Genomic DNA, 14053 nt, shown 5'->3' with positions numbered 1-14053 from the left:
TGAAATGAATAGTGATATGTGAGAGTAAAAGTATTGTCAAGAGCTGAACTGAACTGGTCTGAACTGAACTGAACTGATCTGAACTGAATTGAACTGAATTGAACTGAACTGAACTGAACTGAATTGAACTGAAAATAAGCTGGGGAGAACAGGCCGGTAGTATGAGATATGACTAATTCACTAATCTTTGACTACTCGCTATACGTCACCCTCTTATACGTTGCTTGTATTACTTATTTTTCTTTTCAGCATGATTGTAGCTCAGCAGACATTAATCCCATTGGAAGTATTAGTAAGATTGATCTTCGAGCATTTTTGCGGTGGGCTGCCGTCCATCTTGGCTACTCTTCCTTGGCCGAGGTTGAACTAGCACCGCCTACTGCTGAACTGGAGCCAATACGCTCTAATTATACCCAGGTGACTCTTTACCACATTTCTACTTGCACTTTGATCTTACAACTGCTCTAGTGTTAAACAGTTTTTATCCAGAAATTATGATCAAACCACTTAACTTTTTACTTACCTATCGGTTAGAAGGTTAATATATCCATGTTATTACACTTTGCTCTCAGCGAGATGACGTTGATATTGGGATGACATATGAGGAGCTCTCAGTTTATGGAAGACTGCGTAAGATTTCTCGTTGTGGTCCAGTATCCATGTTTAAGGTATGTAAGTAGTATTGCTTCTTAGTCCTAAAAAAGGCATACTCCTTTTGTTGACGGGTAAAGAACATTCAATGTTGCCAACAGTCGTTTGTCAATTGTCATTTAATTATGCTGAGAACATTATAAGAATTAGAAAGTAAAACATTTAATGGTTTTAATTTGCATAGCACAAAAGATCAACTGCTTTGTCATTTAAGACTAAAGCACTAATGGATTGTCCAGTTGGAACACAAGGTGACACTCAAAAAGGGGTTTTGAATTGAGTAACTAGATCTAGTCGATTTTCACAAAAACTTTGTTATGGCACTGTGCCAGACACTGTGTGAAACACTCGTAAATCTCTGATTTGAGCTTTTGCGAAAACTAAAACTTCAAACAATATAAAATCAACACTTGAACACAGGATATAATGTGGTTCAATCTCACCTCTGAGATCTACGTCAACACAAACCAAACTCTTTATTATTTTGAATCCTAAAATATCAAACCTTTGATACAATAAGATGCCCCCAATACGAACCCTAGTAGTGCTCCGCAACACTTAACTCTAAGTGTTGCTACTCTCTATAATAATGAAATTCCAGAAAGAAAAGATCCTCAAACGCTTGCTTCTTATTCAAGCAATTTAGAGGACAATTACAATCGTTGAATAGTTACTCAAACTGACTTGAACAGTGATATACTCTGTGCCTTAGGAAACTGTTTTCAGCTCTTAATATCTCCGATTTTTTCTCTTTAAAAACGTGAGTTATGAGAATGAATTATAAACCCTTTTATAGTACATGGTGTGGATGAAAATCCTTCAAAATGTATTTTCTTTTACTCCTTAATTTAAGGGATAAACCTTTTCTTTTTAGAAAATAAACTTTATCTTTTTTCATCTTTATCTTCAATTCTAAAAAGATAAGTTTTCCTAAAATCAATGTTTATCTAAATCTTGAATCACCAATAGATTTTCCTTTTATCTCATACTCTTTTATTATCTCAAATTCTTTTTTCCAAAAATAATTTTCGAAAATCTTACTTTTTATAAAACTGTTTTACTCGATTTTTACCAAAAAGACGTTTTAATGAAAACTACTGTTTTACTCGGTTTTCACCAAAAACACGTTTTAATGAAAAATTCTTTTATAAAACGTTTTTATTAAAACTTTATCATTTTTGATAAACTTGCTTTTCGAATTTCAATTTCCAGTTATATAGATATATAATATTAACATAATTATTTATTTTCTTAACTTTAACAAAATAATAATTATCCAAATTTTATATTTCTATATTTGGCACATAATATATCACCTAGTTCAGGTAATTACACTGCATAAAGTAACTAAACTTAGGAATATAAACTTGGACTTCAATCTTGATTCTTCATTTCTTCAAAGTCTTCATTTATTCATATCTTTTTCAACTATCTGTTACACACTTTCATACTAGAACATATTATATTATTTTTCATCATCAAAACTTAATATGCACATGCACAACAAATTTCCCCTTTTAGATAATGACAAATCCGAAATATAATATTATTAAATAATCACTTTTCCCCCTCAAAGTATGCATTCCCCCTCAACATGCACATTAATCACATTAGGGAGACTAACATAATATCATCGGGCACCCGGTAGAATTTCATAGACCCGGACTCATACCCGGACCTAGTGGGTATCAAAAATCTGAAATTAAAATTGGAATTGGTCCAACCGGGTCCTAAATTTTTGGACCAGGAATTGCTGGGTACCAGGTCTAGAACTGGGTACCCAGTTATAAGTTTAACAACATAATAAGATGCGCCAATTGAGCTATGAAATTTTTAAAAAAAAATTAAATGAGCCTAAAGGGTACTAAGTACTAACTTTTTATTTAACAACTATTATCCTATTACAATTTACAAGCACGTCATTATTTAGCTATTACAAAAAACCAATTCTAAGTATCGGGTACCCGGATCCAGACCCGCTTCCATCGGGTACCCATATCAGGAACCGGTCTAACCGGGTACCCAATAGGTACCGAGTCCGACAAAATTCTGCCCAAAATTGGAATCGGATGCAATCGGGTCCCCCTTTTGGGACCCAGAACTAGACCCAGTTGAACTGGGTCCGGACCCGGCGGGTCCATACCAGGTCTGGATCTGGGTACCCGGGATTTCTGCTCACTTCTAATATCGTTCACATACTTTCACAAGTAACATGGTAACCAAGATAATTTCATTTAATAGTCTAAGTATTATACCCATCTTCCCCCTTTTGACATTATCAAAAAGGAGAGCATCAACATGTTTAGCGAGTCAAAGAGAGATATAGTCAGTAAAATAATTCAAGTAGCTCAAGCAATAAATACTAAGGATGCTGGTATTATGCCATAATCCAACTCAAAGTCCAAAGTCATTAAGCAAAAATATAATCCAACTTACAATTCGAATTTATGAAGCAAGAAATAATCATGAAGGATCATGGTTGATAGCTAAGAATGTAAGATGGAGATAGGTAATGCAATCTTAAAGATTTGAAATGGCAATTGGCTCAACAAGTGCTTAAACCCCTTTTTTTTCCAGATTTCCAACTTCCGCACATAAACATCATAAGACTTTCTTCACTGTGGCACTGTGTGTGGCACTGTGCCACTGAACAGTCTATTCCCTTTCCAATATAATAATCTTCGAATATACTGAAAATCAAAATGAGATTTTATTAAGCAAAAATATAATCCAACTCACAATTTGAATTTATGAAGCAAGAAATAACCATGAAGGATCATGGCTGATAGCTAAGAATGTAAGATGGAGATAGGTAATGCAAGCTTAAAGATTTGAAATGGCCATTGGCTCAACAAGTGCTTAAACCCCTTTTTTTTCAGATTTTCAACTTCCGCATATAAACATCATAAGACTTTCTTCACTGTGGCACTGTGCCACTGAACAGTCTATTCCAATATAATAATCTTCGAATATACTTAAATTCAAAATGATGACCTTCAAAACTTTAATAATAATTTTTTTTTCTCATCTGTGAATTTAACTCTAAGATTTATCTAACACAAGTGTCTTACTCTCCTTTTCTTCTTCTTTTCTTTTTCTTTCTTTTTTTTTTTTTTTTAGAAAAGAGAGTCAGACCATACAATATTACTAGAGTCAATCAATAAGAGATCAAATGCGAAATAAGTTAATTCGAACCTCATTTTCTTCTAGATACATCTCATGACACTGTGCCCTGCACAATGTGAAATAGTACTTTCATTCTTTCAAGCATTAGTCTTTTCATGTTCCCCTTTAACTGATGCGTCTTCTTCTTCATTATATTATTAATATGTCTTTGCTCCATATACCGTGAATCAAGATTAAAAACACTTGTTGAACTTTGGATCAATGTGTGAAGAAAAGAAGAATAATAATCAGGAAATGAAGATAAGGTGGGACTAGAGATGGCAATGGGCCAGGTCTGGGTCGGGTCCATCCAGACCCAGACCCGTTATATTTTTTTAAGATCCAGACCCACTGGGTCCAGAATTTCTAGACCCGGACCCAGACCCGCGGGGTCTAATGTGTCCATGGGTCCTAAATGGGTCCTTCTTAGTTTCTTATTTTAAAACTATTACACTTATTTTTTTTATTTTTTTATTTTTATCCACTATTACACTTATTTTAGTAGTGCATGTTGCTATGAATATGATCACTACATTTTTTCAAGAATATATTTGGTGAAGCATTACCAATTTACTATACAAATTATATCATACACATTACAAAGTTTCAATTTTCAAATGAAGTCACAAGACTTCACAATATCACAAAGACACATGTTCCAAACTCACAAAGTCTCAAGACAAGCTAAAATAACAATATAACACCAAGAATTCAAGTCTCAAATACATAAATTTTCACTTCCATATCGCTAGTTCTCTTCCATTTCATCATCAATGTCATCGTCATCAAGATCATACAAATACATAAATAACAAAAAAAAATTATAAATTATCAACATAAGTAGATATAATAATATGTTTTAAATGTTAATATATATAAACATACCATGTCAATGATATCAATCACCTCCCCTTCCCGTTCCTTTTCTTAAACATCAGAGTCATCATTAATGGTAGAACAAGCATGAGTACCTTCCATTTTACCTTATACAAAATAACATATAAAGAGTTATTTTAGCTAAGTGTATAAGATAGACATATATAAAAAAAAATGCATCAAAGAATAGTACCTTTAGTATCTTCCATCATCCAATTTTGTAAACATATTAATGCTTCCACGGTTGTACAAGCAAGTCTCGAACGATGAGGACTAACTACCCTTCCACCCATACTTAAAGCACTTTCCGAAGCCATGGTTGAAACCGGAATAGCAAGAATGTCTTTAGCTATCATTCTCAAAGTTGGATACTTAATATCCTTTTTCCACCAATAAAGGATATCAAACTCATCATCTTCGGGTAATGGTTCATCCTCTATATAGTGGTCTACTTCATACCTCCCACTAACCTTTCTCTTCTTTGTTTTTTTAGATTGAGCATTTCTATCCTCTTGACACTTACTAGAAGGTTGAGTGACATTTCCCCCACTAGCCCCTTTTGGTGGTTCTTCACTATTCAATCCAACACTTTTCTTTTGGTATTCAACCACAAGTTTATCAAGGATTTTTCTAACTCTTGCTATTTCCAAATCGGCTTCACCGTCATAGATCTCACCAAAGTAATACTCAACACAATCCATTTTATTCCTTGGATCTAAAATAGTAGCAACGGCCAAAATTCCATTGATATTCTTCCAATAGTTATCAAATTTTTCAAGCATCTCTTTAGCCTCCTCAAATTTCTCAATTCTCTTAGGTGTTGACATCCAAAACGAAACACATTCTCGAACTTTCACAATCCCACAACTAATCACATCTAGCCCATCTTGAACAATTAAGTTTAGAATGTGAGCACTACAACGCATATGTAAAAAATCACCATCTAACATAAGTGTCTTTTTTTTCAAACTTATCCAACAAAATTCGCATCATTGCATCATTAGTGCTACAATTGTCAACCACAATTGATGAAATCTTATTTTCCAAAGAATATTGAGACAAAGAATCCATCAAAACTTTGGCAATAATTCCTTTAGTATGTGGACATGGAACAAAACAAAACCTAGAATAACAAAATAATATAAACATTGTAAGTTTATAATTTACATAAACAAATAGCACCCAAATTAAGAAAATGTTAAATAAGTATTTTACCTCAAAGTGCGATTCCGGAGGACCCATTATTGATCAATGAAATGAGATGTTACAACCATGTAACCTTTCTTCTGGTTAGAAGCCGTCCACATATCTGTGGTGATTGATATTCTACTCCCATTGTGCGCCAATAATGCTTTCAATGATTTCTTATCTTCATTGTACTTTCTAAGTATATCACTCTTTAATGTATTCCTTGATATCATTTTGAATGATGGATTGAGGCTATGTGAATATCTCTTAAAGCCAATGTGATCTACAATCGCTAGAGGGTACTCATGCATAACAACCATGCTAACCAACTCCTTCCTTGATACTTCTTGACTAAATAGTTGCTCCTTATCCTTACTTTTAAATTCTAAAGTACTTGATCCGTCAACTTCACTTTTAAATTTCAAACAAGTTTGGCCAGGTGCAAGATTCAAATGCCTACCAGAACACACACTCTTTGCATGTTTAAGTAAGTGAGAAGTTCCACTTGAACTACCAGCGGAAAGTATTGAATTGCAATACTTACATTGTGCTTTTACAACACCATCTACTTCAATCCTATTGAAATACTCCCATGCTTCCGATGTTTGTTTTCTGTTCTTTTTGGTAGTAGAAGTTTGGTTGTTACAAGTTTGAGTGCCTGCTTGATCATCCTCACAACGATCCAATTCTTCCTCGGGATCCAAATCAAGCACTACTTGTGCATGAGGAGGTACAAATTGAGACTGCCCCTCATCCATACTAAAGCAATCAAGAAAATTCTGATATTAGTATGCAATACTTAAACACTTATCAAACTATAATTCTAGATATTAGAGAGTGGCAACTAATTACCAGTTCAATGAATATAAGTCTATAACAAATTAATAATAGGTACTAGGTAGGCAGTAGGCACTATGCAACTAGACAATGACTTTGCACTTTGGAGAAGTGACATTTTCTATCAAACTATAACAACAATTTTGAACCAAACTAATTAACAGTAGCTAATTTCAAACCAAACTAATTAACAAAAATAATTAACAAACTAACAGTAGCTAATTTCAAACTAAATTCATTAACAGTAGTAAGTAGGTAATTATTCAAACGCACTAAAATTTCACAATTACAATAAATTTGACAATAACACTATAACCGTAGCAAATTATTCTATCTAAACCAAACTAATTACCTTGCGACTTGAGTAAAATAAAGAAAGGGGCTGTTGTAGATTCATACCTTGCGAGTTGCGACTTGCGAGTTGCGAGACTGTTGACTTGTTGAGGTGGCTGGTCGTCGACGAATGGAGAGCAGGAGGTCGCCGGATTGTATGGTTAACGCAATCAAATTCAACTACAAATTAACGCGCAATCAGAAACCAAAAAAAAAAAAAGAAATGCGTGATGATAATGAAGAAAAGTAGGAGAACAAACCAGTTAGAGAGTAGAAACAAGGAAGGATCGAAGGATTGTTACTGTTAGAGCCATGGAGATGGAGTTAGAGAAAGAAAGAAATGGATGTTGTTAGCCTCTTTTTTTTTTAGATTGTTACTGTTAGAGAATAGAGACTCGTATTAGGGTTTTAGTATTTTTAGAATTTTTTTAATATATTATTATATGGGTCTATGGGTTGGGTCTGGGCCGGGTATGGGTCTGACATTTTTGGACATTGACCCAGACCCGACCCATGCTCTCTAGGACCCAGACCCTTATAAATGGGTCGGGTCCAGAAGGGTTTGGGTTGGGTCCAGGACCCATTGCCATCCCTAGGTGGGACATATGAAAGAAAGAAATAATGAGACACAAATGTCAAACTCATAAATAGAAAATCTGAATATTGAGCTAAAGATCAAACTTGTTATAGGAGAAAGAATTTGCATTTCATAGCTCAAAAATTCGGCAACTTATTAGGATCATATAGCTTTTTAGTTCGACAACTTAGGATCATGACATTATGACAACATTATTAGACCATTATGAGTCCTTTTTATATCAAGTTGACCTTTACTCACTAAGATTCAGAAAAAACACACATCAACACTCTAATTGACATATTTAAAGAAGGACAACAGGCATAATACTCAACAAATTTTCAGAAATTAATCCCAAAGCCACGAGTTATCTTGTAAAACATTCATGCATGAAATTCAACATAACTACCTTGATCACACAATTGTGGTATGCTTACAAATTATTTTTTCAAACCAGTGTTACCAACATCACATTCTCTATGGAGTGTGTTAAGGATTTGCCGACTTTTTCAAATCCCTTTTTGTTATCGCCAAATGTGACACACCCTCCATGGTAGGCTACTAGTGAGAGGAATTGAGATTTATCACTAGTCATTTGTCTTGAGCAGCCGTTGTCAAGATACCATAGGCGGCTTCCTCTCACGTTTTCCTGCAAAAAGATCACTTGTTAGTTTTAGGAACCCAAATTTGCTTGGGTCCTTTTTTCTTTCGTTGAGCATCTAGTATATCTTTCCTAACTCATATTTGAGTAACATATTTAACATTCTTTGCAATCCGTTTTGTCTTAATGTTACAGTCATCAATTAAGTGACCATCATTTCCACAAAAATTGCAAATTAAATATTCAGGTAGATCCACGTATTTTCTTTTTCGAAAATCTCTTTCGAAGGTTCTGGCATTGTGCCTTACACTGTGTTGCTGACCCATATATCCTAAACCAGTTTTGTTCACATTGTTTGTGGTGCTAGTTAAGTGATTTAGAGCATTTAGTCCATTAGTCCACTTTTCATGCATTTTTCGAGCAATAGATAGTTGTGATTCTAAAAATTCGACTGAGTTATTTAAATCACTACTTCTTTTTCTTGAAATTTCTAAATCTCTTTTAACTATATCAAGTTCTTTACTTATCTTAGCATCACTTGGCAGCATTAGTGGAACAATTTTTTATTTCTGTCTTGAATTCTTAAGTTCAACTAACTCATGATTTAATAATTCAATTTGTTTTTCAAGACACGATTTTTGAGCTTCTAATACAGTGGATGGCACTGTGTCATTTACGATGTTATCAGCAAGAGAATTTTCGTGTTTTAGTGTGTTTATCTCGATGTCTTTCTCATCAATCTTTTTCATCAGTATTTTATTTTCTTTCAATAAGTCCTTATTCCAGTTCTACTCCAGTCTTTTGCTTGGTCAAGTTTTTTTATTTCCTTTTTCATGATATCAAAATTATCATTCATGTTTTAACAATCATCAATCACGTTTCCAAGCAAGGTGACAAGTTGATTTTTTGAAAGAAGATGAATTGAGGGTTTTAAGGATGTTAGGCTTACTTCACTATCTTCCAATTCTTCTAGAGAGTTCGAAATTTTAGCCATCAAGCATAGATGTGAGTCGTCTTGGCACAGTGCCTTTTTCAATGTTGTTTGTACAGCATTCAGACATAGTTTAGCCTCGTGGCACTATGCTACGCTCTGTTCTTCATCAGAGTCCGAATCTCCCCAAACTGCAGCAACCATGCATAGCTTTCTTGAATTCTTTCTTAGACTGCTCTTGTTTTTCCTTGGGCTTTTCATCATCCCATAGGGGATATTCTTTAATCCTATGATCGAACTCACCACACTCATTCGTAGCTTCGTGGGCCAATTCCAACGTGTCCCATATTTCTTTTGCTGTAGTGGAAGCCGAGATCCTTGAGTATTCATTAGGTCCAATTCTATATTGGAGAATACTCATAGCTTTGAAGTTTTTTTGGGTTTTTGCATAGTCAACTTAGTTGTAGTCATCTTCATCTTTGTCGACCATCTCTCCTTCAGCATTTTGATTTGGATAAGGATCAGTCTTTTCCTTATGATTTTCCAGCATTCATAGTCCAATCCTTGGATGTAGATCCTCATCCTAGCCTTCTAACATCCATAGTCTTTTCCGTTGAAAATTGGTCACTTTGAGTGTCTCTCTAGAGAGTCATCTTGCATGTTCATGACTTCTATTCTCTACAGATTAATCTTATGAGAATAGCCTGTTCTAATACCACTTGTTGGAACACAAGGTGACACTCAAAAAGGGGGGTTTGAATTGAGTAACTAGATCTAGTCGATTTTTGCAAAAACTTGGTTATGGCACTGTGCCAGACACTGTGCGAAACACTCGTAAATCTCTGATTTGATTTTTTGCGAAAACTAAAACTTCAAACAATATAAAATCAACACTTGAACATAAGATATAACGTGGTTCAATCTCACATTTGAGATCTATGTCCACACAAACCAAACTCTTTCTTACTTTGAATCCTAAAATATCAAACCCTTGATACAATAAGATTCCCCCACTACTAACCCTATCTAGTAGTGCTCCCAAACACTTAACTCTAAGTGTTGCTACTCTCTATAATAATGAAATTACAGAAAGAAAAGATCCTCAAACGCTTGCTTCTTATTCAAGCAATTTAGAGGACAATTACAATCGTTGAATAGTTACTCAAACTGACTCGAACAATGCTATACTTTGTGCCTTAGGAAACTATTTTCAGCTCTTAATGTTCCCGATTTTTTCTCTCTAAAATTGTGAGTTGTGAGAATGAAATATAAACCCTTTTATAGTACATGGTGTGGACGAAAATCCTTCAAAATATATTTAGCTTTTACTCCTTAATTTAAGGAATAAACCTTTTCTTTTTAGAAAATAAACTTTATCCTTTTTCATCTTTATCTTCAATTCTAAAAGGATTCCTTAAATCAATGTTTATCTATATCTTGAATAAAGATTTTCCTTTTATCTCATACTCTTTTATTATCTCAAATTCTTTTTTCCAAAAACAATTTTCGAAAATCTTATTTTTTTATAAAACTGTTTCACTCGATTTTTACCAAAAACACGTTTTAATGAAAACTACTGGTTTACTCGGTTTTTACGAAAAACACGTTTTAATGAAAAATTCTTTTATAAAACGTTTTTATTAAAATTTATCATTTTTGATAAACTTGCTTTTCGGATTTCAATTTCCTGCTATATAGATATATAATATTAACATAATTATTTATTTCCTTAACTTTAAGAAAATAATAATTATCCTAATTTTATATTTCTATATTTGACACATAATATATCACCTAGTTCAAGTACATTACACTTTGCATAAAGTCAGGGCCGGTTAAGTGGTTGTGCAACCAGCCCAGCCGCACAGGGCCCCCAAATTAGTAGGGCCTCCAGATTATCTTCGCTAATATAACTAAATTGGTGTATAATAGGAACAAAGTTGTGTTGCAGCATAGTGGTAGAGCGTCTTATTGCAGTGCACTGTTTTTAACATGTCCCATGTTCGAATCCCAACAGGGCTATTTTAAGATACTTTGGTTAGCTAGCTTCCTTCTTCAATATTAATGCAAAATTAAAGGTTTCTCCTTTATAATTGGTTTATTCCCAATATGTGATTACATTGGTTTTGTGAAAAGTAAAATTACATAATATTATACTCAGATTATATATTTCATCTTTCATATATTTTCTACTTCCTTAGTTCATTTTTACTTACATCATTTTTCATTTTTTTAAAATTGTAAATTATTTGCATAATGTTTTTTTTCTCCCAATAATATGAGTTTTATTTTTTCTTTTGTATATCTCTCTCTTCTCCTTAAAACATGTTCTCAAACTCAATAAAGCAAGATTTAATAAAATAGAGGAAGTGATAGTTTTTTTTAAAATATTTTTTAGGGCCCCTCTTATAATTTAAAATAATATTTGCACAGGGCCCCCAATTTGTTTAGGACGGCCCTGCATAAAGTAACTAAACTTAGGAATATAAACTTGGACTTCAATCTTGATTCTTCATTTTTTCAAAGTCTTCATTCATTCCTTTTTCAACCATCTGTTATACACTTTCATACTAAAACATATTATATTATTTTTCATCATCAAAACTTAATATGCACATGCACAACACAGATGAATAAAGATCTTAGATATATTATTGTGCGTATCGTTCCTCTGTTTTTTATTAAATCACTTGTTTGAACTTTAGCACTATTCACATGCATAGCTTTGACTATCTATTGTGACTTCTGACTTGTACTTGAGGAAAAATTTGATATGTTTGATGTTGTTAGATTCATCTCAATGCTAAACAAAAAATGTGATTTGTAAATCATGACAAAAAAAAAAGAGCAAATCATGAAAAATCAACTAGAAATCGGAGATATGATTTGAGTTAAAACTACCAGCGTTTGCTATGTATTCTAATTGTAACTTGCTGCAGAACCTTTGTCATATGTGGGGTTCAAATTTGACACCGTTACAAATCGGAGAAAAGGTGAAGTACTTCTTCAAGTACTACTCCATTAACCGACACAAAATGACGGTGCTTACACCATCCTACCATGCAGAGGTATTGAATATTGATTTTGCACATATTTTTTCCCGAATGACTCTTGGCCAGCAGGGGCGAAGCCAGGGGTTTTGACAGGGGTCACGGCCCCCCTCCCCTTGTCAAATTTCTATAGAAAAGTGGTGAAAATTTCGGCCCTGAGAGTCTGGGTAACCCAATAAAGAAAAGGAGAGTTTAGCCCACTTACAAGTTAGGAGGTTCCATCCTAAAACCAATTGGTGATAGGAGGAGTAACTCCTAATTTTATAAAATGATTTTATTCTCTCTTCTCTCTCCAATATGGGACACTCACAAGTGGACATTTAATGGGTTTCAACACGATAAAAACTCGATGACTTGGAATAACTTTGAACCCACCTCTGTAATTGAAAATTTATTCCATACACATGTGTTCTATTTTCATAATTAATATAGTCACCTAAGAATTTTCATTGTTTTCTTTAACAACAACAAAAATGTTGTTAATTCTAAATTCTCATGTACATTCTTTTTTTTTTTTTTCAAGAGCTATTCACCAGAGGACAACAGATTCGATATGCGTCAGTTTTTGTACAACTCAAAATGGCCTTTTCAGTTCCGCAAAATTACTGAGCTTGTAAAGGAGATGAATGATGATCACGAAGTTAAAGAACTCTAGTGCAGCATGCTGAGTTTGCTAACATACCAAATGTCAAAGGAGGATTCTTTTATGTTTCGATTTCAAGTTATTTTTTATTTTGACAAGGATTCCAAGTTTTTTTTTTTTTTTTTTTTGACAATGGGTAAACGCAAGAAAAAACTGGAGGAAGAACCTTAGCTTTTCCTAGCTAATGTAGCTAGTTTATGTGCTAAAAAACTTCCTCCCTTTTTACTTTTTTACAACACACAAAAGCAAAACTATTAGCTATCATTCTTATATCCTTGATTATATGATCTAAGTCCTTGTTGGTCTTTTCTGAGCTAATAAGAGCTCTGATAATTTCTTGATTGTCCGTTTTGATTATCAGCTCCGAGCATCTCCATTCCATGTCTTGTAATGCCCTTAAAACTGCATATGCTTCCGTTTGCTCTGCCGAGACTGCGAAAATTTTTCCCGCAAATTCTTCTATTGGGTCATTATTGGTATTTTTCCATGCTATGGCTGCTTTCCATTGTCCCGTTTTGGCGCTCAGCTTCCATGCTCCATCAACGACCAAAGTTTGGACCGAGGTCGAAACACTTCTCCCCCAAGTCCAATTGAGCTCTTTGCTTAAACCCTTCTGGATGTTTTGATTGTCTAAATCTCTACCAGACATCCGACTCCTAGCTCTTATGGCATTTTCCTTTATAATCTCCATTATTCTTCCTGGATTTGGTTTGCCTCTCTCAAATATAACCTCATTTCTATGTAACCAAATGCCCCACAGCGTGGCAATGAAGTCGATTTCCAAGTCTTTTCCTTCTTCTTTTTTCCGCTTTTTGAACAGATTAAGGAAGCTCTTAATCCATTGTTGTATATTAATGTGATCCCCTTGAGAAGTGACAATTCCCATTGAAGAGCTCCAAATTCTTTGGGACCATTGACAGTCACGAAGAAGGTGGGCTAGGGACTCTCGTTGCAAGTTACACAAGCAGCAAATTGGATTGATGTCCTTGATTTTCCTTTTGCATAAGTTATCCGCTGTTGGAACTGCATTGTTTAAAATTTTCCAGAGGAAAAGCTTCCATTTTGGGAAGATATCCGTTTTCCAAAAACGATTCCAAAAACCCGTACACTCCATTGGATTCGAATTTTTCCTCTGCAGAAGCCAATACCCTGACTTGACCAAGAAGTTACCAGATTTGGTGTGGCTCCACTCAAGTTCATC

The 14053-nt window shown here is 34.1% G+C and overlaps 1 protein-coding gene across 1 annotated transcript in view; it reads left to right on the top strand.

The window, feature by feature from the left end:
- Window positions 1–13529, top strand: part of LOC104892578 (glutamine-dependent NAD(+) synthetase-like) — a 48172-nt gene extending 34643 nt beyond the window's left edge. The window contains exons 10-13 of the mRNA XM_010678544.4: window positions 250–417; window positions 573–668; window positions 12099–12227; window positions 12733–13529. Coding sequence (XP_010676846.1) covers window positions 250–417; window positions 573–668; window positions 12099–12227; window positions 12733–12864 — 525 coding nt within the window. The 3' untranslated portion in view covers window positions 12865–13529. The remainder of the gene's footprint in view (window positions 1–249; window positions 418–572; window positions 669–12098; window positions 12228–12732) is intronic.
- Window positions 13530–14053: the final 524 nt, after the last annotated feature.

Source organism: Beta vulgaris, chromosome 5 (assembly GCF_026745355.1).
Source record: "Beta vulgaris subsp. vulgaris cultivar EL10 chromosome 5, EL10.2, whole genome shotgun sequence".
Taxonomy (NCBI): Eukaryota; Viridiplantae; Streptophyta; class Magnoliopsida; order Caryophyllales; family Amaranthaceae; genus Beta; species Beta vulgaris.
Note: the sequence above shows the minus strand (reverse complement) of the source record. Positions and strands in the feature narration are given on the sequence as shown.